Here is a 27,587-nt window from a genome sequence, read left to right as displayed (position 1 = left end):
GGCTGGGCTGAGGCTGGACAGCTCTGAGAAATGCCGCCATGGAGGGTCCCTAGAGGGACTTGCAAAGGGCCCTGAAACCTCCTAAATTGCCTGCACTGTTTTTTATGTGAGCACTTGTGGGCATTTTTTTTCCCAGAAGAAGAGGGCCTGTGGCTCTCCAAAGAGCATCCCCAAGGGGTCCACGTCCGCTGGAAGGTGAAGAACGTGGTTATTCCGGGAAGAACAGAATCTCCAGTCACCATTTGATTTTTATGGGTTTCTAACAACCCTCCACAGCCCCCTGCCTTCTTTCACCTCAGCAAGTGAGGTGTAGGGAGCACCCTAGACACAGCAGGAACAGCAGCTGTGACAGAATATTCTAGAAAGAATCCAGAACTTAGAGTCCAGAGGTTGGGGGTCATCAATTCCCTGTGGGGGCAGCCCTGAACCACACTCTGCCCTGGGCCTCTGTTTCCTCGTCTGTGAAATGATAAACAGTCCAAGGGGGATTCCACCAGGTCCAGAGAACAGAGACTTTCCCTACAAGCCGCTCCTTATCTTCCCTCTACCCCCGTTTAATATTTCATCCTCTCTCCCCACATTTTTCTTCTTCTGTCACCTTTCTTCACGCTAACCTGCAGTGCTGTGGGCTTAGGTAACCACTCCAGGGTGGTCAACCCTGGCCTGGATTCTTGACAAGCACCCTGTGGCTGTCCCAGGCATGGGGCCTGCTTTATCCTGAACCCACTGCAGAGCCTTTGGCTGCTCCTGCAAATCCAAACAGGACCTGCCCTGCCCACCCTCCACCTGGCCACCGCATCCCCTCACAAACTTGAGCTCTCTTGGACCCCAGGGCCAGCATGCACGCTACCCCCTTTACCCTGGAATCCCAGCTCATCCTTCAAGACCCCCTGTATGCATCTCTTCCCCAAGACCTGCCCAATTTGTTCTCACTGCACATGCCCCAGCCCTCTGTCCATTGTAATGTGATAGCTGTGTAGTTACTGCTGGATGTCTGCTCTCCCTCTAGATTAAAAGCTCCATGAGGGTAGGGCCGCGTCTCTCTGGTTTACTGCTGTATCCCCCACATCTGACACAGAGTTGTGTTCAATAAACATGCATTTCATGAATTAACAGATGGATAGAAGCCCAGATGCAGGAATGACCACGTGAGCCCAAACCCTTTCCACCCTGTGCCATCCTTAGGTTATCCCAAAGGAGAAATGCCGAGGCAGGAGAATGTTGTGCTCAGTTAATGGGATGGATTTTGTGGCACTTGGAGGTGATGTAACAGACACAGTGGACATGAGGAGATGAGGCGGGGTCTTCACTCACCACCATTTCTTGAGAAGAAAGGGCAGGCTGAGATACTGATTGCGTAAAATCTCAACTGAAAAGGCTCCCACTCCTTGAATCTGTCTCCCTTGCATTTTTTTTTTCTGATTTATTCTTGAGCTCTGCTTCTGGTGCTGTTGAAGTTCAGCTCTTGACTCCTATGGTGGCTGCCACTGGGCAGGAGGGAAGTGATCTAATTCCCAGCAAGGGAGTGCAGACATGGTCAGGAGGTCCCCCTTGGACAGGGTGGCTCGTTTGGGGTTTTTAATGGTGGAAAAGCAGTGTGTGAAGGACGCTGGCTACTAGGTCCCATTGCATGGTCGTCTGGTCATGGTCTGGCAACTTTTGTTCTGCTTGCATCTTCCCCAGCAAGGAGCTGGACAGAAGGACGAACACTTCCCCCAGGCAGCCCCTGCTCTCTGCCTTGCAGCTCAGCACCAGGAGACTCACAGCACTTGCTATGACTTCCTCCCTCTTACGGCTATTTTTATCATTACTCTAAGATTGAAGTAGGGGGTGGGCAAGGGGAGCAACCGGAATGAGCTGCACCAAAGACTCCCCCCACCCACCCACTCTTCCCTTCTGTCCACAGGTGGGCCGCCACCTGGATACGTTCCCCACCGAAGCCGATCGCCAGAGAGCATTAAAAGCCCACCGGGAAGAGTGTGCCGTGCGCCAGGGGACCCTGCGGATGGGCAACTACACCCACCCCTAACCCCTCCCTCCCTGCCATGAGAAGCCACCTTGACAGAATGGAAAATTCCTAGAAGGACTCCCTATCTTGCCCCAACCCTGACATTCCCCCATTTTTATGCGGCTTCTGCTTCAAGGAGCTCAGATTCAAGTCTTAGGTTAATTGGTTTCAGTAAAAGTCCCCCCTTTTAGGTTAGCCAACATTAGTCTCCACTTAGCCCCAGTGACCCTCTCTACCTGGAGCCTCCACCTCCTCCTCTTCCTTCTCCTCCTAGGGCAGGCTCACCCTGCCTCTTCCCAAGCCCTCACCTGCCAAGACAAACCTAAATTACAAGACAATTTTTTAGACTCCAGGCTAAGGGTCGATTCCATGGCTCTGCCCATTACGTGTTAAGAACGACCTGCGTATTTGCTACAGAAAGCATGACAGTGACGTGCTTTGAAAACCCTCATTTTCTATTCCAAACATGAGTTTTAATTGCTGTTTTTGGGATGCCTGATGTCTCATCACGGCAGTATTATCTCTCTGGGACCTCTGACAGCAGGAAGAGCCAATGGTTCATTACTCGAGCCTGCCCCCGCCTCCTCGGTGCTGGGGCCCTGTCAATCAAGCAGGCCAAGATGGACTCCTCCCCCAGGACTGACTTTGGAAGGTCAACCCCTCTGGAAAAAGAGAGCCTTCCGGGCGGGCGAGGGGTAGACTGCCGAACGCAGGCTGCTGAACTTCTCAGCTGAATTCCTGGGCACTTCCTTACTCGGTCTTTCTGTGTGTTCTTTGGCTTCTCTCTGCAAATTTTATGCTGATCTATTTTAAATTAAAAATGCTATTTATCATCCTCCTTTTGTGTCTTCATTTGAAAACCAGTGAGCAAACCAGCCTCAGAGCCATCAAATGAGGGTGCCACATAGAGACCTCTCAAGTTGGCTAACCTCCAAGACATTCCAACCACGCCTTTTCTGAGGGAGGCAAATTTTCAAGTTTAAATATCATTTCTAATCTGAGGTTTACTTTATTTATTTATTTATTTTTGAAATGGAGTCTTGCTCTGTTGCCAGGCTGGAGTGCAGGGACGCGATCTCAGCTCACTGCAACCTCTGCCTCCCGGGTTCACGCCATTCTCCTGCCTCAGCCTCCCAAGTTGCTGGGACTACAGGTGCGTGCCAACACACCCAGCTAATTTTTGTATTTTTAGTAGAGACAGGGGTTTCACCATGTTGGCCAGGATGGTCTTGATCTCTTGACCTTGTGATCTGCCCGCACTGGCCTTCCAAAGTGCTGGGATTACAGGCATGAGCCGCCGCGCCCAGCCAAAGATTTCTTTTTTTTTTTTTTTTTTGTGACGGAGTCTCGCTCTGTTGCCCAGGCTGGATTGCAGTGGCACGATCTTGGCTCACTGCAAGCTCTGCCTCCCGAGTTCACGCCATTCTCCTGCCTCAGCCTCCCGAGTAACTGGGACCACAGGCGCCCACTATGCCCGGCTAATTTTTTTTTTTTTTTGTATTTTTAGTAGAGACGGGGTTTCACCGTGTTAGCCAGGAGGGTCTCAATCTCCTGACCTCGTGGTCTTGATCTTCTGACCTCATGATCCGCCCGCCTTGGCCTCCCAAAGTGCTGGGATTACAGGCATGAGCCACCATCCCCGGCCCCAGCCGAGGATTTCTTAATGTTGATCTTCAACCTGGCAACCCCAGACTCTTTCTTTTTTTTGAGATGGAGTCTTGCTCTGTCGCCCAGGCTGGAGTGCAGTGGTGCAATCTCAGCTCACTGCAGCCTCCGCCTCCCAGGTTCAAGCAATTCTCCTGCCTCAGCCTCCTGAGTAGCTGGGATTACAGGCACAGGCCACTATGCCCAGCTAATTTTTGTATTTTTAGTAGAGACGAGTTTCACCATGTTGGCCAGGATGGTCTTGATCTCTTGACCTTGTGATCTGCCCACCTCAGCCTCCCAAAGTGCTGGTAATACAGGCATGAGCCACCACGCCCTGTCCCCAGACTCATTTATCCAGCTGCCCACTCAGCGTCTCCCCTTGAGTGTCTGACATTCATTGTGAACCAACACGGCCAAGGCAGACATTTGATTTTTTTTCTGCCAAACTTACTTCTCTCTTTGTCTTTCCCATCTCATAAGTGAGACCACCATCTACCCAGCTGTGGAAGCCAAAATTCTTCAATACTCATTTTCCTTCATCCCTCCAATCTCCCAAGCAGGCAGAGTCTGAGTGGGCTGGCCCTGAGCAGGCGGTAGCACGCCATGCCACAGAAGAACGCGAAACCCAGCTCTGCCCAGCAATTAATTTCCGTGTGATCTTGAGCAACAGTCCTGGCCTCTCTGTGCATCTCAGAGACAGGGCCCCACGCATCACAGACTGCGTCTTCAAGCTATATTAGATGACCATTACATGAAAGAATGTATATGAAGGGATGAGCACAGGAACTGGCACTTTTAAGCAATAGATTAATATGAATTATTATTTTCTTATTACTAAAGCACACTGCAGAAGCGTCAACCAGAACCCTGTGAGTGACTAAGGGACTGGGCAGGGCAGGACGCTCATGGGGACAGAAGGCTTTCCTCCAGATACATCCAGAAGCTGAAGGACATTTTGAATCGAGCCCACTCTTTCACTCTGAAATCCCCTATGGAAAGGGGAGGGGGCACATCAGGAGGCAGAAGAGTTTCCTGAAGAACCCAAAATTAGCCCCATTGTGGCAACAGAGATGCCCTCCCAGGCCTGCTTTTCCCCAGGACCTGGGCGGAGGCAGGCAGGACAGGCTCAGCCAGGTAATCTTTTTTTTTTTCTCCAATCACTCCTTCCCCCATTTGCTGGGGGATCCACTAGGGCTGTGGCAGATGCCCTGGGAGCACCACCGTGGGTGCTCTCTGGGGTCCTCTGAGTGCTCCCAGCCCAGGGCGGAAGCGGTGCTCACTGGAGAGACCCTCAGCTCCTTGTCCTACAGCGCCACCCGCTGGCGAGTCTAAGTCAGAGGCGGTGGAGCTTCTCCGCGCTTCCCTCTCTCCTGGCGTCCTTCCCCCACCAAGCCTGGTTCTTCCCTCCTCATTGATTATCTGTGACTGCACAAAGCCCCAAGTCTGATTCTGGTCTGATTCTACCTTCTTGGGTATCCTGTCACCTCGGCCAAACCCCTGTCCTCACCTGAGCTGACCCTGGTTGGGGCAACTACCTGCCCTTTTTTTTTTTATTTTTTTGAGACGGAGTCTCGCTCTGTCACCCAGGCTGGAGTGCAGTGGCCGGATCTCAGCTCACTGCAAGCTCCGCCTCCCGGGTTCACGCCATTCTCCTGCCTCAGCCTCCCGAGTAGCTGGGACTACAGGTGCCCGCCACTTTGCCCGGCTAGTTTTTTGTATTTTTTAGTAGAGACGGAGTTTCACCGTGTTAGCCAGGATGGTCTCGATCTCCTGACCTCGTGATTCGCCCGTCTCGGCCTCCCAAAGTGCTGGGATTACAGGCTTGAGCCACCGCGCCCGGCTACCTGCCCTTTATGACCCGAATAGAGTCCCCAAAGTGTCCAGCCTGGAAGGGCCATCTTGTTCATCTCCCTCCACTGCCATTTCCTCAACTTCATAGGTGGAAAGTGGACGTAAAAGGAAGCCTGAGTTCACTCAGGAAGCCAGGGCAGTGAACTCTCCCAGGCCAGTGACGCCCACGACACGTTCCAGAGCCTGCCCCCCAAAACCCCTTCCCAATGAAAGGTGGACAGAAATGGGGATAGCCCTAGCTTTCCATCCCAAGTCCTCCCAATCACGCACCAACAAATGCCAGGTGAGCATGAGTGTCTTTGGAGGTATGGCTTTGTGCCACTGTTTTGGCTAATTTCCTCACTGGTTGGCATTTAGGAACATTCTATCTCCTGGTTGACCTTCTTGGCAACACCTCATCGGAGGTTTAACCAAAGAGGTCCACAGGCACTGTTTCCACAGGCCTAGGGAGGCAGCTGGTCTGGGCCCTTACCTGGCCTGCTTGAAATTCTCTGAAGTCCCCTCCAAGGTGAGAGGGAGGCAGCACCACACTGATGTGCACCTGGCAAGGTGGACGGGGCAAGTGCAGGACTGGGTGCCAGAGCGTGGAGATGGAGCCATTGGGAAGAGGACTCATGGAGATGGACGGGCTTGAGGACACCTGGAGATGAGGCAGGGTCTTCACCCACCACCATTTCTTGAGAAGAAAGGGCAGGCTGAGAGACCGGTTGCACAAAATCTTAACTGAAGAGCCTCCCACTCCTTGGATCTGTCTCCCTTGCATTTTTTTTTTTTTTTTCTGATTTGTTCTTGAACTCTGGTTCTGGTGCTGTTGAGGTTCAGCTTTTGACTCCTATGGTGGCTGCCACTGGGCAGGAGGGAAATGACCTACTTCCCAGCAAGGGACTGCAGACAGGGCCAGGAGGTCCCCCTTGGAACGTCCAGGAGAAGACAAAGGGTGGTAGAACTACTTAGCATCCATACAGGGCCAGGGCAGACCTCCCGGATGAAAGCTCCAGCTCTCCTCCCGCACTGATCCCCACTGGCTTCAGTCCATGGCCAGATTTTTAGAGCCCAAACTTCATTCATTCTGTCTCCCTCTCTAAGATGTAACTGTATAATTAACAATTTCCTTGGACAGAAGAAAGAAGGTTGTTTTAGAATCTCACTAGAGACTCCAGAGGAAGTCTGGAGGAATTGTAGCCATGAGCAAACGGCCAGCCGTGTCTGCTGCCTGCCTAGCAGGGGGCTCCTGGAAGCACTGCCCATAGACCACATATCCAATTCTAGTCCCCAGGGAGGTCCCTGGATCCACACAGAGTTGGTTTGGCTTTTAATTCAGCTATCTCAGTGCCCCAAGTAAACCACAGATTTAGAAGTCCAGAGAAGGCACATCTCTGCGGCAGCAAGCTGATCAGAGCCTAGATGCTGAGGTGCACCCCCGATGGCAGCCAGACAGGTCTGTGTTTCTAACCAAGCACCTTCTCCTGCATTTATCTGTATGAACCCAATAATTCTTTTTGCTGTACTTATTTTTTACTTGGGAAACCCTTTGATGCTTAAAATCATCATTAAGGAAAAATAAAACTAGGTTGGCTTTTTATACAGGTTCCTAGAGTTGAATGCAGGTAACTTATAAACTTGAATCTACAGTGGGCAATTATCTGTGAAGGGGGTTTAGATCCATGGGCACCAATGCATTCTGTGGGCTCCATTCGAGTGGGTCAGCTCTGTCCCACTCTCCATGACTCACCAGCGTCTGGTATGATGCACAGGATGGAGGGTATGTTGGAAGAAAGGAGGGAGGGAAGGAAGAGAAGGAAGGGAAGGAAGGGAAGGGAGGGAGGGAGGAAGGAAGGAAGGGAGGAAGGAAGGAAGGAAGGAAGGAAGGAAGGAAGGAAGGAAGGAAGGAAAGAAGGAAGGGAGGGAGGGGAGGGCAGGGGAAGGGAGGGGAGGGAGAGAGGAAGGGAAGGAAGAAGGAAAGAATGGAGGGAGAGAAAAAGGAAAGGAGGGAAGAAGAAGGGAAAGAAGAAATGGGAGGGAGTGGTAAGGGAAAGAGGAAGAAAAGGAGAGTGAGAGGGAGAAGAGAGAGAAAAAGAGGAAGGAAAAACGGGAGGGAGGGAAGGGGCAGGAAGGGAGAGAGGAAGAGCCTATGGGAAGGAAGGGAGAAAGGGAGGAGGGGAGGAAGAAAGGAAGGGAGGGAGGAGAGGAGAAAGGAAGAAAGAGAGGGAGGAAGAAAGGGAAGGATGAAAAGAGGAAAAGAAAAAATATGTTCTTTTCCTGGTTTCAGTAGCTCTATGAGGTTTTAAGCTTAAAAAACAAACAGAAAACAACAACAAACCCATATAAGAACAGCATGACCTTGAAGTCCACAAATTGCCCAAATCCTTGTCCAACTCAACTCTTTGCAAAGCAGAAAGATGGCACCCAGGCCTGGCCTGTATCATTCGAATCCTCTGCTCACTTCACCTTAAAAACTGGTTTTGGTGGGAAGACCCTGGGCAAAGGTGGGTGCTGACTTTTCTAGAGAGGGCTGAGGAGACAAGCCTGAGGGCTCAAACCTGCCAGAGGAAAAAGGCTCTAGCTATAATTAACAGAGGTTGTACTATGAAGTACATAATTGCTATTCCTCAAGACTGCAGCCAAGTGCCAAGATTCCTCATATGAACCATGTAAAATGGGCAACAGCACCCCCACCTTACAGCTGGAAGGAAAAACAGCTCAGAAAGTGACTTGCTTTAAAAAAAAAAGAAAGAAAGCGATTTGCTCAAGGTCACAGAGTGCATCCCACTCACATAAGGGGCAAAATCTAAGAGGTGCCAAAAAACTCAGGAACCAAAACCAATGATAATACATTTTAAAAATCAAAATTTAAAAATTCATGATGGACAAAATATCAACATTTTAAATAACATCTTATGTGACCTGCCTCATCTCCTTCATCTTAGTCCCAGCCCTGGATTCTAGAGTCTAGAGAATTTGAACTCAAGTCTGACTGATTTCTAGTCTGTCCTCAACAACCCCAGCCTGTATGCTACCACTAGACCCAGCTATGCAGAAGCTTGAACAGCTCTAGCATGAGCCCTGCATTTAAGCCACCATTCATAAGGGAGCAAAGACCACTTTGGGATCATTCTCAAAAAGCTCTGGGCAGATTGCTCTGTGTGACTCTGCCTGGGGAGCTAGGTGAGCAAAACCGGCAGAAAAAACCCATTCGCTAGCTCCAGGAATGAGAGGTGTGACGTGGAGAAGGAGGTGGGGCTAGGAGAAAGTTGGCTAAGAGCCGTGACCTAGCCAGGGTCTCAGACTCATCCAAGTCCATCCTGACCCAAAGCCAAACCCAAGCCAAGAGCCGCAGGTGGCAAAGAAGGAGGTGAATTCTACAGCCAGGTGGCTTCTGAATGACCAGGGGACTCTCCCACCCTCGCCTCTCACTGCCATGTTCCGATGTTAATGCCTTTGTACCCAAGGGAAAGCCAAGATCTGGGCAAGAGAGATGAGTTGTCCAGAGTGTGGGCAGCGCCAGAGCCTTCTGGGGGTTTCTGCATGCACCTGCCTGTCCTGCCCCTGGAGAAGAGCAACTGTGGTCGGCTCTGTGGGTGTGGGTGGGAGGTCTTGGATCTGCTAGGGCTCTGAATCCATCAAGAGGCTAAAAGTCTAACAGAAGGCAACGCCAAAGGACTGGGCAGGCAAGGATTGGAAGTGGAAGCCAGAGATCTCAAGAGGAAGTGGGAAGCTGGGGGATGGGAGGAGGAGTTGGGGTCCTGAAAAGAGCACAGAGAACAAGGAACTTGGACACTGGGGTGGCAGTTCTGACTCTTGGTTAAGACTGAGTGATCCTGGCCGGGCGCGGTGGCTCAAGCCTGTAATCCCAGCACTTTGGGAGGCCGAGACGGGTGGATCACGAGGTCAGGAGATCGAGACCATCCTGGCTAACACGGTGAAACCCCGTCTCTACTAAAAAATACAAAAAACTAGCCGGGCGAGGTGGCGGGCGCCTGTAGTCCCAGCTACTCGGGAGGCTGAGGCAGGAGAATGGCGTGAACCCGGGAGGCGGAGCTTGCAGTGAGCTGAGATCGGACCACTGCACTCCAGCCTGGGCGACAGAGCAAGACTCCGTCTCAAAAAAAAAAAAAAAAAGACTGAGTGATCCTGGGAAGCCCGGCCCTTGATGCACCTTCATCACACTAATTTTCTTTCTCTCTCTCTCCCTCTTTCTTTCTTTCTTTTTTGGCCCCCAATGCACCCCTGCCAGGCCCTTGTGGAGTGGGTCAAGAATTGCTGAGGACAGGGACCTGGGACTGGGGAGAGGGGCCTGCCTCCTGCTGTGTGAACAGGGGCTCAGAGAAGTTGGGCATATTGCCGAGGCTCACCCCCAGCTCCTTTGGACCTGGAAGCCCTGATACCCCACGCGACCAACCAGGCCTCTTTTCCAAAGGTGGGAAGGTAGGGTGGACTCAGGCTCCCCTGGACGCTGAGTAAATTCCCAGCTAAACGAGAGCTCAGGTGAGCGCCCAAAAATCTCTTCGGCCGGGGACAGGGTGAGATGCAAGACGCACACCGATAACGGGAAAATCAGAGGAGAAGGCACCTGCATGGAGCTGGAAATCCCCAAATCGGAATAAAACGATGTTATCGAGAAAGGGCTAAATCCTAGAGTAAATTTCAAACGAAATAAATCGCACAGCACATTTTAGGTGATAATAGACGGCGGTAACTCAATACTAATGATAGTGTACTGACAACCCGCTAATATTCTTGGGCTCCAAGAAGCCCGGCAAAACCGGCTGGAGCGGCAGGAGGTCCGGCTTTGCTGTTCTTTCCCACCGGGAGAGGTTGGAGCCACCCTCACTCCGGGCCGCTCTCAATTGATCGCAGCTCCCCTCGCTCCAAAGCTTCGCTTTCGCTGGGTCCAGGATCCAAACCCCAACCCAAGAGCCAAAGGCCAGAAAAGGCCCCGGCGTTGCCAGCTGCTTGTCGCCCTGGGGAGGGGCGGCTTGGGACCCGCCCGGGGCAGAGAAGGACAGAGGAGGATGCGGACGCTCTGGGGATCAGGCGGTCCCGCGGATGCTCGGCCAGGGGCATCGCCATGGCTAACAGGCGGGTTGTGGGGCGGAGGGGGCTCGCCGTCGATCTAAGTGAGGATCTCGGTGCTCCGGGGAAGATGAGATTCCTTAGGGGATGCGGGTGCAGGCCTGGGAAACAGGGGAGGAGTGGGTGATGGGGAGGGAAGTGGGGTCTCCAGAGACGCCCAGAGCAGGAGCAAGGCCAAGCTGAGGACTGGCCTGGAAGAGCCAGGGCAGCCCACTCTCCTCTTGATTTATGGCCCCCTCCCAATCCACCAAACTGAAATGAGCGGCCGGCCCGGCCCGCCGCGGGAGGTGCCCACTGCAGTGGCCGCCACCGATCCAGAGCCTGGGCCCCCGCCCTCCCGCCTCACCGACAGCTTGCAGCCGAGCCGGGCCACCATCCCCCGGGAGCCGCCCGTCCTCACCCCCAGCCCGGCCGGCGGCGGGGCCGCTTCCAATCTGCCGGCGGGCACAGGGGGAGAGCGCGGGGAGCCGGGCGCGGGGCCACCGCCGACCTAGCCCGAGGGAGGAGGAAGTTTTTGCTCCGCCCGACCACGCCAGGGTTTGGAGGGCATGCGGGTGCCTCACGATTCGCTGCGGTCTCGGTCGCTGAGCCCGACGTAGGGGCCGGGGTAGTTTCCTGGGGGCTGGGGATGGTGGCAGGGGCGTGCGGGCCGGGCTGGAAAGGCCTGGCTTCCCGAGCCTGCGGGGGTAAAAGGACGCCTCTGACCCGCTCGGCCTCGATGAAGGCGTTTGGGTTCCTCTCTGAAAGCCCTTTCCACCGCAGACCTGGGTTGTGATCCCTGGGGCTGTGCAGAGAGGATTCAGACCCGGGACACACTTTGGATCTGTCCGCGGTCCTGGGCCCCAACACGGGGCTGACCCTAGAAAGGCGCTGGACTGGAGCCCTTGACGGGGTGGGAAGGGCGAGGGGTCGCATGATTCACAATGAAAAGGCCACGTTTCCAGAGTTGCCTTGAAAATGCATCCCTGGACGAGCTCTGGCTCTGCGTGGAATAAGAAGCCGTTAGCAGGCGTCTACACTCGCACTCGGAAGCTCTTGCGCGGGTCCTGTTCAGAGGTACGACAGCACTGGCCCCTCAGGAGGTGCCCATGGGAGAGGCCATCAGCGGGGCTGGGCGGGTTACTGCTTTCTTTGTCCCTTGCGCTGCCTTCCTTGAGCCACACGGATTTCTTGAGGTCTCCCTAACGCCCCAGACAAGATCTTCCAACCTCGCCCTGAAGTGAAGTCCTCCAATCTCGCCCTGAAGTGAAGCCATCGGTCTGGTCACTTCCCGGGCAGACACCTGGCTTTCCCCACCCCCGCCAGGCCCACAGGGTCCCAAGAGGCCAGAGAGACAGGACTGCAAATTGTCCTACAAGGGAAACACCGAGAGCCCAACAGAAATGCTGCAAACAACATAACTTGAATTTTCTTCCCCACACTAGAAAAGGGGTTATCGACACACACACACACACACACACACACACCACACACTTCTTTCTCCGCTGGGTTTAGTCCCTTTCTGCTGCTGGAGGAAGAAAAACGAGGGAAGAAAAAGGATCTACGACAGACCTGCGGACGAATAATTGGAATAATTGTGGGAAAGGGTCGGGGAACGCTAAAAAAGCCCAGCGCACATCCCAGCCCACCGCAGCAGCAGTCGGCTCGCCCCCTCCCCGCCAGCCGTACCCCCCTTGGCTAATCACCCTCATTAGGAGCTTCGTCACCGGCCTAATGAAAGCAAACCGTGTGGAAATCGCCGGTAAACAGTTGGGTCTGTGCGGTAATTAATTCAGTGTCTCTTTTAATCAAACTGAAAGGGAATCGGGCAGCGGCTTGCGGAGCCGTGACATCACCCCCAAAATCGGCCAGAGCCAATCAGCGTCATCACTCCGGGGACACGTGGGCGAGTCTCCTTAAAAAAAAAAACACAACACAACGAAAAAAAAAGAAACCAAAAAAAAAAAAAAAAACCCAGACCCAAAGTAAAAGTGACACAAGTTCATTTTTTAAAGGAAGGGGGGGAGGAGAAGGCGCGCGCGGACCGGCAGAGAGCTGCCGCCGAGGAGCAGGGAGGCGCTGTCCACGGTGCTGACGGGCCCCCGGAGCGGCGAGGGCGCGGAGAGAGGACCTCCCTGGCCAGGTGGAGCGTCATGAGCCGCTGGCAGCCGCCTCCGCCGCTCTCCGCGGTGCTGATGCCTCCAGGTGCGCTCCGTTCCGCCGGCTGCTAGCGCGGCCCGGGCCCGCAGCTATCCGCGGTGCTGACCTCGCCACCCTCAGCCACCGCTTGCCTGGAAGAAGCGTGCGGTTTGGATTTTTAAAACGCCATTCTTTATTTAGATTCCAACATCCTCGCGTTTCTTCTGTGCCAAGGGGCCCTCGGGCCGTCCGTCTCCCCCTTTGCTCTCCCCAACTTGGCGCGCCCTCCCTCCCATTCCTCCCTGACACTCCCACCACCCCCCCTCGGCTCGGCGGCTCGGCGCGATGCTGCAGAAGACGCACTGAGTCCTTTTGGATCTAATGCGCAGAGGAGGTTGGCCCAGAGCTCCTGGGCTGCCCCAAGGCTGAACTCCGTCCAAGGTGCCCGCAGGCTCCCTGCCCGCCTTCCCCATGCCAGCCCGCAGCTAGGGGCAGGGGCAGCGGCGGCTGGGGTTGGGGGTGGGTGGGGAGCTTTTGGGGAGGACAGGTCGCAGCTTGGCTATGGAAGGCTCCAATGGCTTTGGGATCGACTCCATTCTCTCCCACCGCGCGGGCAGCCCCGCCCTTCCCAAGGGGGACCCCTTGCTTGGGGACTGCCGTTCGCCCCTGGAGCTGAGTCCACGCTCAGAGAGCAGCAGCGACTGCTCTTCGCCAGCCTCTCCAGGAAGGGACTGTCTGGAGACGGGCACCCCACGGCCTGGTGGGGCATCCGGCCCAGGTTTGGACTCCCACTTGCAGCCCGGGCAGCTCTCAGCCCCGGCCCAGTCGCGCACCGTCACCTCCTCCTTTCTGATCAGGGACATCCTTGCCGACTGCAAACCACTCGCGGCCTGCGCACCCTACTCTAGCAGCGGGCAGCCGGCAGCCCCTGAGCCTGGGGGCCGCCTTGCGGCCAAGGCCGGGGAGGACTTTAGAGACAAGCTGGACAAAAGTGGCAGCAACGCCTCATCGGACTCTGAGTATAAAGGTAAGAAAGCAGGAGGTGAAAACTTGGGGGGATGCTATGTATCTAAAAACTGGCATTTAAAACGAGTACACATGGCAGGACACGCACTCGCTCACCTGGGGGCTCCCCCAGGGCTCAGGTTGAGCAGTAGTTCTTCTCGGAACATTTCAGCCAGTCCTGTGGTTATGCCTTTGAGTAACAAAGAGTCTGGTGGAGAGAGTGGGGGCAGGGGAGGGATACTGTGTGCCCGAGGGGAGATTTCCCCAAAATGCATGAAGCAAACTTTCTAAACTTCGACTGGGACCCCTGCCCTTCCAGCAGTGCTGGTGGACAGGAGCAGGTTCCAATCAGGCCAGTGGCTCTCTAGGAAGAAACCTTGCAGAAGCAATGGAAGACTCAAAGGGTTCTGCTTTATAAGAGTGAAAATATAGCAGAAAAATTTCAGCTGGAGCCCTGAGAACAGGCAGAATTTTCTGCCTTTTAATCTACATTTCCAGACAGGAAGAGAAAATGGGTTTTTCCTCCCAACGGGCCCAGTGTGATCCGGGTCCTGTGAGTCATGAAAAGAGGCACTCACTTCAAAGCAGAAACCTCAGCTAGGCAGCTTCCTGGGAGCAGGTCAGGGGGCTGGTGGAGAGGGCAGTACCCTGCACCCTCCCACCAAGGGCTCTCATTGAATTTGATTTTAAGTGCCTTGACCAACCAACTCCAGGTTTTATGCAAGTTCCAGGGATTCCTAAGTAACCAGCCTTGTCTGCCGCTACACTGGGGTTGTTGCCTCTCCACTTTTCTTTTTACCTCTATGAATCTTTGTGTCGTTTGCTCCATTTTCATCCCATCTTAACCAAGGAGATGAGATCAGGGTTCAAAGGAAAGGGAGAAGGAAGGAGGGAAGGAAGGAAGGAAGGAAGGAAGGGGAGAAAGGGAAGAAAAAAAAAAGAATTCCCTAATTTTGTTTCTGACCCCCAGCCACTACCTCCACTTTAGCTGTTTCTCAAAACCAGAGGCAAAAAGTTCTTTCTAAGGAAGAAGTCAAGGGGCAGAAGGTGAAGAGGAGTATGAGGGCTTCATGGGAGACAGCCCCTAGCAGAACACTCGGAGCGGGCAGAGGCTGTTTAGAGCTCTTTCAAGCATATAATTGATTCCCAGAAATCTTTTCAAGAGACAAAATTTCCCTGTAAGGGCAACTTCTTTATTGTCTTGCCCCCTCCCCCAACACCACCCCCCTCCTGGTGCCGTACCTTCTGATCTCTATTTGGACCAAGTTTTCACAAAATTTTAGGAAGGCTCATTTGACACTTGCCTCCCAACCAAGAATTCGTTTGTGGATATGTCCTAACTCCAAACCGAAATTCATTGGTCCGACTGCACATCCCATTTTCTTGATTTCCCCCACACAAACGGCTGAGCCTTCTTCAGCCAGGCTGTGCCGACCATGCCTGGAAAGTAGGCAGGTTGAACAGAGCAGCCAGGAGGAGATCTAGAGGCATGCGGGTGCCCACAGGCCAGCACCTGCCCAGTGGCCCTTGCTCCTTCCCTGCGGGGGCCTGCTTAGAGAGGCAAAGAAAACTTGCTCTGGAGAGAGACTGGCATGGGGAAGGGGGAGGAGAAAGAGGGGGAAGTCAATGTAAATATATATTCATAACATCACGGTTATTATTTACCATTTGCAACAAGAACGGCCCTGCTTTAGTTAGAGCAAAGGGCACGAATCTTCCACCGCCCATGCTAATGGCTGGAACTGGCAATGGTAACACAGTTTGGTCCTTGCCTCCTTTTATTTCTTTGCCCTCAGGAAGGATTTTGAGGACAGGTTTCGTTTAAGATAATTAGAATATCAATTTTCTTCTCCTGTCTCTGAGGATATCTGATCGGGAGGTGACGGAGGTGACGAGGGCCGGCTGTCTACATATCGCTTAAATAGGTTTGGAGCGAAGGGGTTAGAAGGTCTTGCCCAACCCCCACCCCAGGTGTTGCTGCCTTTGCCCCTAGTGAAAAAAGGAGCAGGGCCAGGGAGCCAGGCCTTGTCTGGAGCGTTTCTCAAATGTGGAGGTGACTTTTTCAGAGCTCAGAAACAGACACCCCGAGCCAGTCCGTGGAGCATTTAAGCTAATCTACTCTCCAGCCGCCTTCCAAGCTGAGTCATTTCCTTCAAGGAGGGCATGGGGGAAGGTCAGCCTCATCCCAAGTTTCTGCTATCAAAGGCTCCTCAAACAACATTTCTTTGATAATATTTAAAGAAGCCAAAACTCAGCTTTGAAGTAAGGCGGTCGGGGACACTAGCGGCTGGATCCAAGGTCCATGGAGAACCCAAACCAGAGTTTTGTTCCCAGCAGGCAGGGTCGGTGGATGGGCCTGGAACTTGGGGACACTGAGATGCAGCCTCTAGAACCAGAGGTTGGGAAGCCAGTACCCCCCTAGGCTGAGCCTATCCAGGAGGAGGCCAAGGCAGAGCAGGCACAGAAGGTGCATTCAAAGCCCACGCTGGAGGGGGAACAGAAGAAAAGCCCCATTAGGTGACCCATTCTTCCTGACACCACAAACTCAACACCTCCCGACCTCCAACGCAGACCTCGTCCCTGAGAAGTGGGGGATTTTCATTAAGTAGTCCAGGCAATTAGGTCAAAAAGTAAGAGTTCTACGATATTAAGTTTGAGATTTGGATGATCGTTTCCTCAAACTTATTTAAACTATCTGTCTGCACAGACAGAACTCAAGTCCCCCCATCCCAACACATCCCCTTCTCCTGATGGTGGCCATGCCCAAATATGGGGAGCCCACACGGCAGGGAGAGCCTGGTGCCGGCCTGGAGGAGGCAGGTGGAAAGCCTTAGCCGGCCGGCCGCCGTTTCTCCTCTGAGCTCTCCTGGCTCACCAGGCTGGATGCCAGGCCCTCCTTGCAGCGAAGCGCTGCCTTTTCAGTTGAAAAGTCTCGATCCCTAGTGGCTCAATTAACCGGATTATTGTTTCCTACAGAGAGAAATCACCTTGCATTCAGCTGAACCCTCTCACTGCAAACGCCAGGCACAATGAAACTCCACCATAAAAGAAAACAGAGAAAAAAGGGAGTAGGTTGGGGGAAAGCCCCAGTCTCAGCCGCCAATTTTGGGGAAATGGTCTAGTTGGTTATATAATTGCTTTAGAGGGAGAAGGAGAGTGAGCATTTAGCTTGTTCGATTAAGTGTTTTCTGTGCAGTCAAAGCCGAACGAAAGTGTTTGGGATAAAGAAATCACCCGTGCCAGGTCTATCCTTCGAACTCAGGAGCTGTGCCCCCGGTGCAATTCTGTCCCGACTGTGGGATGTAAACACACGATGCCACGCAGGTGTAGCAGGAGCCATCGTTAGTGAGCAATGTAATGACAACGAAACGCAGACCTGGGCAATGCGCGCTGCGCCCAAGGGGCAAGCGGGTGGCAGAGTCGCTTATTTCTCCAAGTGCTCGGCGCTCGCAGACCCGGCGCCTTCCGCCCAGCGCCCTGTGTCGGGAGAAATCATCACTATGAATTCGTATCCATATAGGGCAACGCCAGGCGGGACACAATGATCTGTCCTTCAGGACAAAGAGTGGCTCCGGGGAGAGCAGATTTTTGTCCCTCCACGCAGGTTTCTCTCCCCAGACCTCAGCCTTCAGCTTCCTCCCTTCCTGTCACGGACGCAGCCGGGGAAATTGGGGTCCAGACGCGGAGCTCACTCCGCCAGAAACCCTGGGCCCCCTCCCCTACTCTGGCAGGCTGGTTCCGGTTCCATCGTCGCGGCTCCGTTTATCCCTCCAGGGAGCGCGGGCGGAGCGCCGAGCGCGGCGCAGGGACTGGAGAACGCGGCGCAGCTTCGGGTTCTTTCTACTCGGAGCTGCCCGGGGGATCTCGGCCTCGGGCGCTCCCGCCGCCGTCCTGTTTCCCTCAGAGTTCATGTCCTGTTCCCGGGGCCCCAGAGGTCCCGGCTCCGAGCGGCCCCCGCGAGCTTGGGTGTCGGGGAACCACCGCTGTCAGAAGCCGCGGTTACACAAACGCCACAGGCAGGAGAGGGAGGGCACCGGCGGCGGCTGCGAGGCCGGGCCCTGACATGCCACTGTGTCCGCAGTGAAGGAGGAGGGCGACCGCGAGATCTCCAGCTCCAGGGACAGTCCCCCGGTGCGCCTGAAAAAGCCACGCAAGGCGCGCACGGCCTTCACCGACCATCAGCTGGCGCAGCTGGAGCGCAGCTTCGAGCGGCAAAAGTACCTGAGCGTGCAGGACCGCATGGAACTCGCCGCCTCGCTCAACCTCACCGACACGCAGGTCAAGACCTGGTACCAGAACCGCAGGTGAGGCCCGACTGCGCGGGTAGAGGCAGAAAGGGAACTTCCCCTTTCCTCACAGCTCCTGGAGGGGACCAGGAGTCTACAGGTTGGTGCTAAGGGAGCGATCCTGAGCCTCCCCCATTCTGTAAAAGTGGGAAACTGAGGCCCTAAGGGAGAAGGCTCTGCCCAAAGTCCCCACAGTGAGGGACAGAGATGAGATTAGACTTGGTCTCCAGTGTCCAGTCAGTCCTCTCCCAGATGGGTGGACAGACACATAGGCCATTGAAGATCCAACTCCTGCCCTAGCTCAGCTGGAGTTGGCGGGGGTGTTCCTGGAGCCGCCACGTGAATCAGCCTGGGTCTTGGAAGCCCCAGGCCCTTGAAGGGTGACAGTCTTGACGCCCAGGAAGCCTGTGAAGAGGACAGCCAGGCAGTGGCCCTTGGGGTATTGAAGCCTGGCCCAGACCGGGCAGATGCCTTAGAGGCCTCTGAGTTTCCGAGGCTCTTCAGGTCTCCCCAGACTTTCTGGTCCCAAAACGTGAGTGGGGAACTGGCCAAGCCCTTGCTCCTTGGGGACAAGGTGACTAGGAAGTTGGTGTTGGGGCACTAGACTTGAACCTGTTTCCTAATTTCCCTCCCGAACACACTCACCAGACTTAGGTGCACATGTACAAAACATACACGCATCCACACACTCAACCCAAATAGCGACACACTGACGCACACATCAATACAACTTGCAGTCACACACGCACTCACACTCAGCCCCACAGTCACTCGCACACTCTTAGCAGAGGCAGGAATGGTGCTTTTCATAAACAAGCCTCAGAACACATCGCTCCATTAATAATAAATACTGATTACTGCTCCGGGCATCAATAATTAAGGCCTGTTACAGTAATTACACAATTATGATGATGATTAATAATTCAGGGAGGGAAACAGGGCTGGTGTGGCTGAGCCCACCTTAGTGGACCCTGGCTGGTCTGCCTAGCCTCACCTGGCAGGTGAGCCTGGGCTCCAGGCCTGCCTTCTCCAAACCCCAGGCCTTTGGCTGGCCAAGGCCTCTGGACTTTGGGGCCAGACAGTGCGCAGGGCTCACACTGCAAGCCCGGGAGAGTGGCAGGTGCAGACTGCTCCGGCCGGCAGGGCATGCAAGCCGGGAATGCATCCTCTCCGGTTGCCATTTCAGGCTCGCTTGCTTGTGCTAGCTTGCAGCCTGGCCAGCCTGCAGAGGAATCAACCGCATTCCCTTCCCTGACCAGAGCACCCCCATCCCCGCAGCCCTCTCCAGGGTGATCCCACCTTCATAAAGAGGCACCTGCAGGGAGGAACCCTTCTACCCAAGGGTTCGTTCTGCGATGTCCTGGGCAGGGTAAGGCGCAGTTAGAGCCAGGCTTTGGGGTCAGACAGCAGGGATTAAAACCCGGGCTCAAAACCCGGGCTCCTTTTTGAAAACTGGCCCAGACCTCAGTTTTCCTCTCTGTAAAATGGGGTAAGAGCCACGGAAGGCCGGTGGAAGATAAAAGGAGAGGATGCATGTAAGGCGTGCGATGGTGCCTGGCACTCGGTTATTTATTAACAAATGAGTATGATCCCTCTTGGACTCCTTTGGCCTCTCTGGGCCAAGCAGTGGGGAGGGGCTGGGGTCCCTGGATGCCCTAGCCCTGATCCCGCCATGCACGTTTATTTCGGCCCCCAGGACTAAATGGAAGCGACAGACAGCCGTCGGGTTGGAGCTGCTGGCGGAGGCAGGCAATTACTCAGCGCTCCAGCGGATGTTCCCGTCGCCTTATTTCTACCCGCAGAGTCTGGTTTCCAACCTGGACCCCGGCGCGGCGCTCTACCTGTACCGCGGCCCCAGCGCGCCGCCGCCCGCTCTCCAGAGACCTCTGGTGCCCCGCATCCTCATCCACGGACTCCAGGGCGCCAGCGAGCCGCCCCCGCCGCTGCCTCCGCTGGCCGGCGTCCTCCCGCGCGCTGCGCAGCCTCGGTGAGGCGCCCGCCCGCTCCGGGGCCTCTTCCCGGGGGCTCGGCGTGGCCCCTTCCTCCCGCCTTTCTGAGGGCGCGGGTTTGACGCCCCTTCCAGGGAGCGGGCCCTGCCCGGCCCTCCCTGGCGCCCCAGCCCAGTGTCCCCCGAAGGGCCAAATGCTAAGTCCACTGAGGCCCGGACCTCGGACTGCGTCTCCCCAGTCCCCCCTCGGCGTCCTCTCTCGCGGCCGCTCTGTCCGGGAGCCACCCCCACCCGCCGGGTGTACATACGCGTCTCTGCCCCTCCCCGCCCCCAGCCTCTGCCGGCTCCCCTAGGCGCCCCTTTCTCCCCAGGAGCGGGTGCGACTGATTCCCAGGCTTCGCTCTCTCCCACAACCCTTCCACGCTCCAGGTGGAGAACAGCCCCTCTCCCCGCGCCCCTGCCAGGGAGAGAAGGGGAGTGCGGAGTCCCGTCTCCCTATCCCTCGAGCGCCTGGGCCAGCGGCTGAGCTGTACATACCGTGTGCAAAGTGTATATGAAGTTATTTATTCGTGAACCATGAGCCCGTGACCGTGTCCGTGGATTAGTGAGTCTGTGGCCTGTGCCCTCCCCACTCCCAGGCGGGGCAGGAAGGGGCTGAGGGGGCTTGCCCACCCACCCCGACCCCAGTCCCCAGCCTCAGCCCCGGTCCGGGGGCAGCCAGGCCTCTCGGGTTCTCTCTTTTTTTAAATGTCGAAATAAACTTCTTACAAATGACCAGGCGCCTGTCCGCGCTCCCGTCGCTCGGTCCGCACTCAACCCCTCTCCCATCCCTCTCATGGGGGCTCGGTTTCCTTCCATCCTCAGTAACGAAACATTTTTGTCCCCCTTTTCTTCCCCGGTGCTGTGGACGTGCGCGGGGGGCCGATGGGACTCGCTGGAGCCGGGGTCTCCCCTCCCTGGCCTCAGTCTTCCCATCTCTACAGCGAGGCCAGCCCGTTCCTCCCCTCCTCCCCCTCTGTCTCCATCTGGTTCCTCGCGGCTCCCAGACGGTCCCGAGGGCCGGGGCGGGGGTCCGTGCCGGAACAGGCGGGGGTCAACGCGGGGCCTCGGTCGGCCTTGGCCCGGGCTGCGGGGCCCGCGCCGAGACGACTCATCTGGCCGCGACAAGGGCCCCGGCAGCTGGTGACCGGCCCGCCGGGCGCGCGCCGACAGATGGGCTCCGAGGCTGCTCCCCCCATGACTCCCACCCTCCGCCCCGCGTCCGGCCGCGCTCGGGCTCCCGACGCTCGCGGGCGCCAAGGCGGCTCCGGCCTCCGGGCCTCCCGCACCAGGCAGGACTCCGCGCGCCTTCGCTGCGAACCAGACGCCACATCGGGTAAAGCCCCACTCCCACATCTTCTCACCTCCCCTTTACCCCGGGAGGAGGTTGGAAATGAGACCCGGAGGGGAGCCAAATCTCAGCGTCTGCCTGATCTCTTCTGGCTGCCCCAGACCGCAGCTCTAGCATCTCAGGGGAGAGGGGTTTAAGTCCCGAGTCAGACTCGAGGCTTCCAGTTCACGTTCAAAGGGCCATGGTCACCTGAGACTATTCCCTCTCCGGGGAGGTGGGCGCAGGTGCTTCCCTCCCACACACCACCTGCAGCTCGCTAACTCTCAGCGCGGGGAAGTTTTGGGGGCCTCTAGTTTGGGGGCAGGGTTTCTCTGAAGACGGGGGCCGTGTTCAGACTATAACCCCTCTCGAAAACCAGACCCACAGCCAGGTCCGCTACTGTTTCCTCCCTGCCCCCCAACACTCGCGCACAGCAGCTTTCTTTCCTGGGATGGCAAGGGTATTATTCTGATTTTGCAAAATGCACAGCAGCTAATTAAGTCAAGGAGCCCCTCGGCTTTCGAGTTCTTTTGCATGTGAATGGGGGTTGGTAAATCCCCAGCTCTGGCTCTGGTGGGGGGCGAGGGGAGACTGTCCCCAACTCAGGGTTAATGAAGTGGGAAAGGAGTCTCTCATAGCCTCCTGCAAACAAAACCCCCCATGCAACAAACCCTGCCCAAATCCTACATGGATTGACTTAAACCCAGGGGATAAGTGCTTTAAATTAATCTCATTGAATAAGAATGAGACCAAACAAAACTCTTTAAAATCATATTAAAAATCTATCAAAGGACAACTTGCACTGGTGTGCTTTTCATTTTGTGAAAGTGAAGGAGATAGACGGTAGCAACCACCCTCACATTTACACAGTGGCAGCGCAAACCACAGACACATTCTCAACTATGTAATTGTCCTTGTACCTCAGAGGCGATTTCATATCTTACATTAATGAAGAACAAGGCTTCCCTACAAGTTTATAATTAGAATATTTTAAATTGTCCTGCACATCCCATCTGCAATAATAACTTCACAACCTTTGCAGTGAGGTGGGCTCCTGCCTTCCACCCACTTAGAAAGCTAAATTGGTTTCTGTTCCCAACCCTGAGGTTGGGCGAGCTCTCATGTAAGAAAAAAAGAATAAATGTGGGACCCCAACAGGCCTGACAATAGGAGAGGGCTGAGAAGGTATCTTCTCCCGCTGCGCCACTGACCCATTCCCCCTCATAAACGTCGACTCCACAGGGAGGGGGCAACAAAGTTGAAAAGAAGTTGAGAGCTCCCTGCTGGCCCTTGGTCGCAAGGGAAATTGAGGACTGGGGCAAGTTGAGAACCTGAGCTGATTTTCAGGGCGCCCACTGCCCGACACTGACAGGCCTGGCTCTGGATTCTTCCTACTGTGGAGCGGATTAAGAGATAATGTCTAATGGTCAGGGGGGAGGTTTAACAAGACCAGTTAAGAACCCTTTTCAAGCAGGGCAACTTCCCCAGTGGAAAAGCCTTCAACTTGTGTCTCTACGAAGCAATGCTCGGATTTTAATGCCTTCCACTGACTGTGGCCTGAAGGGTTAAGCGGGGAGGCCCCTGGCAGTTTGGGAAGATACCTGCTCCGAAAGGTCTCATTTACTTCCCTCTTCCCTAAAGTTCTCCTCCCTTCACTCCAGGGGGAAAAGAAAAAAAATCAAAGTAACCCACTGGGCTTTTTAAAAAAAAAAAAAAAAGAAAAAAAAGTCCTTTACTGAGATTTGGTTGGCTCGTTGCTTCTCTAGAGTGGAAGGGGCTGTCTGCACATCAGCACTGACTTCATCTCTCAGCAAGGGCTTTCTGACCTTCAGTGCGTGAGAATGAGGCCCGTCAACTGCTAAGGCTGTGGCAAACATGACGATGTCCTGGATTCCAAAAAAACATTCTACAAGCCCACTTGGGGGGAACGCTTTTAGGCTGCAACATTCTATTAAATGTCCAAATTCTGTGTGACTCTAACTATGGGAACCAGGCTTACGATATAGAGACGTGGGTAAGTTTGGGAAATTTTAAAAAGAGGCATGGTTAAACATACACACAAAAATTAGAGTATGTACAATGGAATTAGGCTCAAGCTTTGCCTAATTGATGCCTGAAATGTATAATCTGTCAAGAGCCGTAATAAAAGAGAAAGAGATTTATTTTAAGGTTATTTAAATTTAAACAATATTAACCTTAAATCTGCTAAATCCATGTTTCTTTATTAACTGGGGTAATATATTGATTCTACTTAGACCCACATAGCATCTATGGCAAGAAACCCTCACCGTAAGAGTTAGCAGATGAGGTGTGGAAGTTTTGATCTTGGAATGACCGTCACTCACACAATGCACGATTCTAGCACTCCTCTTTCCCCCCAGGCATGCAGAACTCTGCCAGTTCGCCCTTTAGTGGAATGAGTATTAGGGGGAGAAAAAGTAAGGTTTCTCTTTGATCATCCCCAATCACTGGCATTAATCCTGTTTTGCACACAGCTGGGTTTTGTCTATAAAGTTTGAACCCTCCTTTTCTCATCCAAATCATGTGAACCACTACACATCGAAATAAAAGTAAGGTGGCAGATTTGCCCAAAGTCAGGCTGACATGTGCTACAGGGTTGTTGTTTTTAAATTATTATTGTTAGAAACTTCACCAACAGTCCCTGTTAATTTGTATGTGACAGCCAACTCTGAGAAGGTCCTATTTTTCCATCTGCAGAGGATCCAGTCTCACTAGGCTCCTCCTCGCCCTCACGCTGGAGTCCCTGCCGGTGTGGGTGCCCACTGACATTCACCTGTGTCTAGAATGGTGGCAAGGATGCTGATCCCCCGTGGTCCCTGCGGGAAGGCCCACTTTGCCAACTCTCACCACCCTCTCGTGGCCACCTAGGCCTTTCATGGATCTAGGGGTATCTGCTGAAGTGGTGCCTCAACACTGGTCCTGGGGAGACCACGGAGGGTGGCGCCGTCACTGCAGAGGAGAAGGGAAGTGAGAAAGCAAGAGACAGCGGAGAGGACAGGAGTGGTGCCCAGTGGTGTGGAGGCCTCCAACCCTTTCTCTTCTGGACCCCTCTGCAAGTGCCCAAATCTTACATTTATTGGGAAATCAATACGCTCTAGGGGGCCTCTTTCAAACCTCCCAGAAAACAATGCAGGGGTGGGGGGGGGGCAGCTGTGGCCTGGGTCACAATACAAAGACCCCCAGACCTTTCTTGAAGACAAGACGGGATTTGATAGGGAAAAAAAAGCTTGGGATACTGGGGACTTTTGACTTCAAAGGCAAATAATAAAAAGCCAACAGTAAATCAATTAGCCTGAGAGAATGAGTTTTCCATGGACATAAAAGAAGGAACAATGCATGTAAATGCAATCTCGTGTTTCCAGAGGAAAATAAGAGGGATCACGAGCCTGAAAACACATTCGTATTTTTTGACCCAGCCCAAAAACTTTTTGTATTTTCTTCTCTCTTTGTACAAATTCAATTCCAGTTTTTAACACCCTAATTCACAAAATTCATGCCAATGTATGCACTGATAGGTAGGCTGAAGTCAAGCTGTGAAACTTCAGAACACAGGTAAGGGCAGCAATCAACCCCGTTCCAGACTGACACGCAACACGTTCTTATACCACGTCCCAGAGTGCCAGCTCAACCCCGGCATGTCAGCGCCTGGGTGAAGGGAGTGCCGGGTAGTGATGGGATCATTGCAAGACACAGACCCCTTCCATCGGGAGCTGGCTAGTCTCTATGGTGCCCCACGCCACTGATTTCTATCAGGCTCCAGGGCCTCCCACGGAGGAAAAGGGCTGTGGCCCCTCTGATTCTTGGGGACGTGATATTCAGAGAAAGACAGCAGTTGTTTTCCACAAGGCTCCTCTGACAAGAACAGGACATCAATCTACTGCCACCCAGGGCTTCCAGGATCCACTCAAAGACCCAGAGAGATTTTAAACTTTCTGGGAAGTCTTGCTGTCCTGCTGTAAAGCTTTCTGGGTTTTTCTCCATTTTAATGTTTTCCCATGGCCAAAGCAGGGTGTCGGCTGCAGACTGGGCCGCAGCGGCCGGCTACCAGGCTCTCCGGGTGCGTTTTGCTTTTTGACCTTGGCGACGCCAGGCTCTATGCCACTTGAGTATTCCGAACGTAGGATTTCAGTAAGGCTGTGTTTACTTTGGGTCTTCTTATGAAGGTCAGGCCTGAAGAATAGTAACAGCAGAGAGGGAAAGGAAACTTTATTATTACTATTTTTCTTTCCCATTTGGAAAGAGGCTGATAGCAGCTGGTTCTGAGACTGTGAAGCTGACATTTTTGTATTAACAGAAGTACAATTCCTTCAATGGCACTTGTTTTGATATTCTATGCACCAGAAGATTAGATACGGCGCTGACAGATTTTCATAACGGTGGCAAAATACCATGGCATTTTTAAAAGTGAGGCTTTGTTCTGTGTTGTTTTCATGGGGAAAAAAAGAACTATACACCCTCATGCTCTGATGGCAAATGAGGTGTATGATACAGCGGTTTGCCAAAGGACGGGGAGAAACCCACCGTCACACTCAACAACATGAAGCAGTGAAAGCTTGCGGCAGCTTCCCGGTAACTCCCAAGCAGCTTAAAGCAACTGGCCTCCTCATGGGCTCCTGAGGGCTTCAGGACTCAGCCCTGCGGGAGCAGAGTCCAGCAAGGTCTATGCAGCCCTCCAGGGTCCCAGAATGATGGCTGGGATGAGAGCCTGATATGAATGGAATCATATGAATGGAAAAAACTATTAAACATATTTCTGACCCTACAAAGCCCAAACCCAGGGCACAGCCTGGTCAATGTCTGCACTGAGGATTAGACCAGCAGCTCTCTCCAGCCCACACAGACCCGGGTGTTAGAGGGAGGCTTCTCCCTGCCCTAAGCCACTCAGAAAATGCCAAGGGTAGAAAATCAATTTCAGATGTCAGATCCTGATAACTGTCCTGAAAAGATGGCAATTTTACCATTTAATCAGAAGACCAGAGGAGGAAATTTATAGATGTTCAATCATACATCAGAAGAATGATCATGAAAATTGAAGAGTAAAATAATGTTTCTTAAGACAAGATCTTAACCAAAGCAACAACAATAAAACAATTACCAATGGGGCCTTGTTGGCAATTCCTTCAGTACCAAAATGGCAGTGTCTTAGGACACTACAGTGTCATGGAGTTGTCACAAAGACATACGTTACATTCTGCTACTACGTTTACAGCATTCTCTTTGCTGCAATCAGAGAATAAACTGAACTGAAATTATGGTCAAAATAAATGTAACAGAATGCCTTAAAACCCAAGAATTAGAAATAAGACTAATAGTATGTTATTAACCTGACTGTGAAAGCTTGTAGAACCCATTATAACCGAGCTGAAGCAATAATACCTGGTTATAATCACACTCCAGAGGACAGGGTGACAGTCATACAATGGTGTTTTCTATTGTAACATACAGGAAGACACATTCAAGCCAACCTCTGCGGGAAAAGAAGATCTGAAGCAAGGGGACAGTGAGGAGATAACATGTAAGGGCCAGGAGTTTATGGGGTGAGCACATTAGGGCGGGATGTAGTGAGAAGATTAGAAGTATACAGGGAAGACATCCTGGGGTCTGTGGGAAATGATTCATGTACACGACCTCCTACAATCCTCGCTCAACTAGGTGGGTATGGTTATTATCCTCATTTACAGACAAGGACACAAAGACCCAAGGAGGGTAACTTGCCCCAGGACCACATGGCTGGTAAGTGGAGAAGGCGAGGCAAACTCAGGGCAGAGAACGATTTGCAGGGTCAGGCAGGGCAGGAGGACTCAGCTGGACCAAGGGTGGAAAATGGCCGAGATGTGACAGGAGGGGTCCTCTGTGGTCTCCTAAGGACTACTTCAGCAGGACAGTGGGGCAGGAGCCAGGCGACTGAGTAGGGAGTGGTGAAGGGAGACGGCAGAGCCATGGGGCGGAGGAGGGAGCAGCCGGGATTGGAACTTGACTGTCACTTATCAGCTGAGGACACGGAATGAGCAACTCAGGCTCTGTGCCTCAGTTTCCTCACTGAGAATGGCGCTCATAGGTGTGAGGATTAGAAAAAATTAAGAGGTATAAGGGGGTAGCTGGTAGTTGGCATGTGGATCACAATCACAGTTAAACATTAGGAAACAGGTCTGCAGATGCCACGCACCTCCCCCAGAGCCACCCAGGAGCCAGGACTGGTGCTACAGCCCCTGACAGCTGGATGAGGGCTCTTCCGACAGCATCCACCACTTCCCAAAGAGC

The 27,587-nt window shown here is 53.7% G+C and overlaps 4 protein-coding genes across 31 annotated transcripts in view; 3 read left to right on the top strand and 1 right to left on the bottom strand.

Annotated features, from left to right (window-relative positions):
• Window positions 1-2,842, top strand: part of CFAP77 (cilia and flagella associated protein 77) — a 170,266-nt gene extending 167,424 nt beyond the window's left edge. For both annotated transcript variants that reach the window (XM_015116516.3, XM_077967391.1), the window contains one exon: window positions 1,907-2,842. In XM_015116516.3, the coding sequence (XP_014972002.2) occupies window positions 1,907-2,029 (123 nt within the window). In that variant the 3' untranslated portion in view covers window positions 2,030-2,842. The remainder of the gene's footprint in view (window positions 1-1,906) is intronic.
• The window catches only part of SPACA9 (sperm acrosome associated 9), a 468,643-nt gene that overhangs the window by 139,710 nt on the left and 301,346 nt on the right, over window positions 1-27,587 (top strand). The gene's annotated exons all lie outside the window — the stretch shown is intronic.
• Window positions 1-27,587, bottom strand: part of DDX31 (DEAD-box helicase 31) — a 181,084-nt gene that overhangs the window by 77,986 nt on the left and 75,511 nt on the right. For 7 of the 26 annotated variants that reach the window (XR_013405347.1, XM_077967342.1, XM_077967355.1 and 4 more), the window contains one exon: window positions 23,449-25,496. The exons of 17 other annotated variants lie outside the window; for them this stretch is intronic. Coding sequence is in view for 7 of the 9 variants with exons in the window: in XM_077967342.1 (XP_077823468.1) it covers window positions 25,250-25,496 (247 nt within the window). In the remaining 2 variants the exon portion in view is untranslated. Of the gene's footprint in view, window positions 1-12,544; window positions 12,850-23,448; window positions 25,497-27,587 lie in introns of those variants that run through there. 2 more of the 26 variants (XM_077967344.1, XM_077967358.1) reach the window with 1 other exon arrangement.
• BARHL1 (BarH like homeobox 1) lies at window positions 12,509-20,711 on the top strand. The gene is made up of 3 exons (XM_015116489.3): window positions 12,509-13,724; window positions 17,784-18,006; window positions 19,685-20,711. Exons 1-3 carry the CDS (start codon window positions 13,259-13,261, stop codon window positions 19,977-19,979), a joined length of 984 nt encoding a protein of 327 aa, XP_014971975.1. The 5' UTR covers window positions 12,509-13,258; the 3' UTR covers window positions 19,980-20,711.

This window comes from Macaca mulatta, chromosome 15, assembly GCF_049350105.2.
Source record: "Macaca mulatta isolate MMU2019108-1 chromosome 15, T2T-MMU8v2.0, whole genome shotgun sequence".
Classification (NCBI taxonomy): Eukaryota; Metazoa; Chordata; class Mammalia; order Primates; family Cercopithecidae; genus Macaca; species Macaca mulatta.
This window is presented reverse-complemented; position numbering and strand designations above follow the sequence as displayed.

What these genes read in the sequence shown, in the direction of transcription:
- BARHL1 (XM_015116489.3), top strand. Translation starts at nt 13,259, where the DNA reads ATGGAAGGCTCCAATGGCTTTGGGATCGACTCCATTCTCTCCCACCGC. An exon ending in ATCGGACTCTGAGTATAAAG is followed by an intron (nt 13,725 to 17,783) that starts GTAAGAAAGCAG and finishes CTGTGTCCGCAG; the next exon opens with TGAAGGAGGAGGGCGACCGC. An exon ending in ACCTGGTACCAGAACCGCAG is followed by an intron (nt 18,007 to 19,684) that starts GTGAGGCCCGAC and finishes TTCGGCCCCCAG; the next exon opens with GACTAAATGGAAGCGACAGA.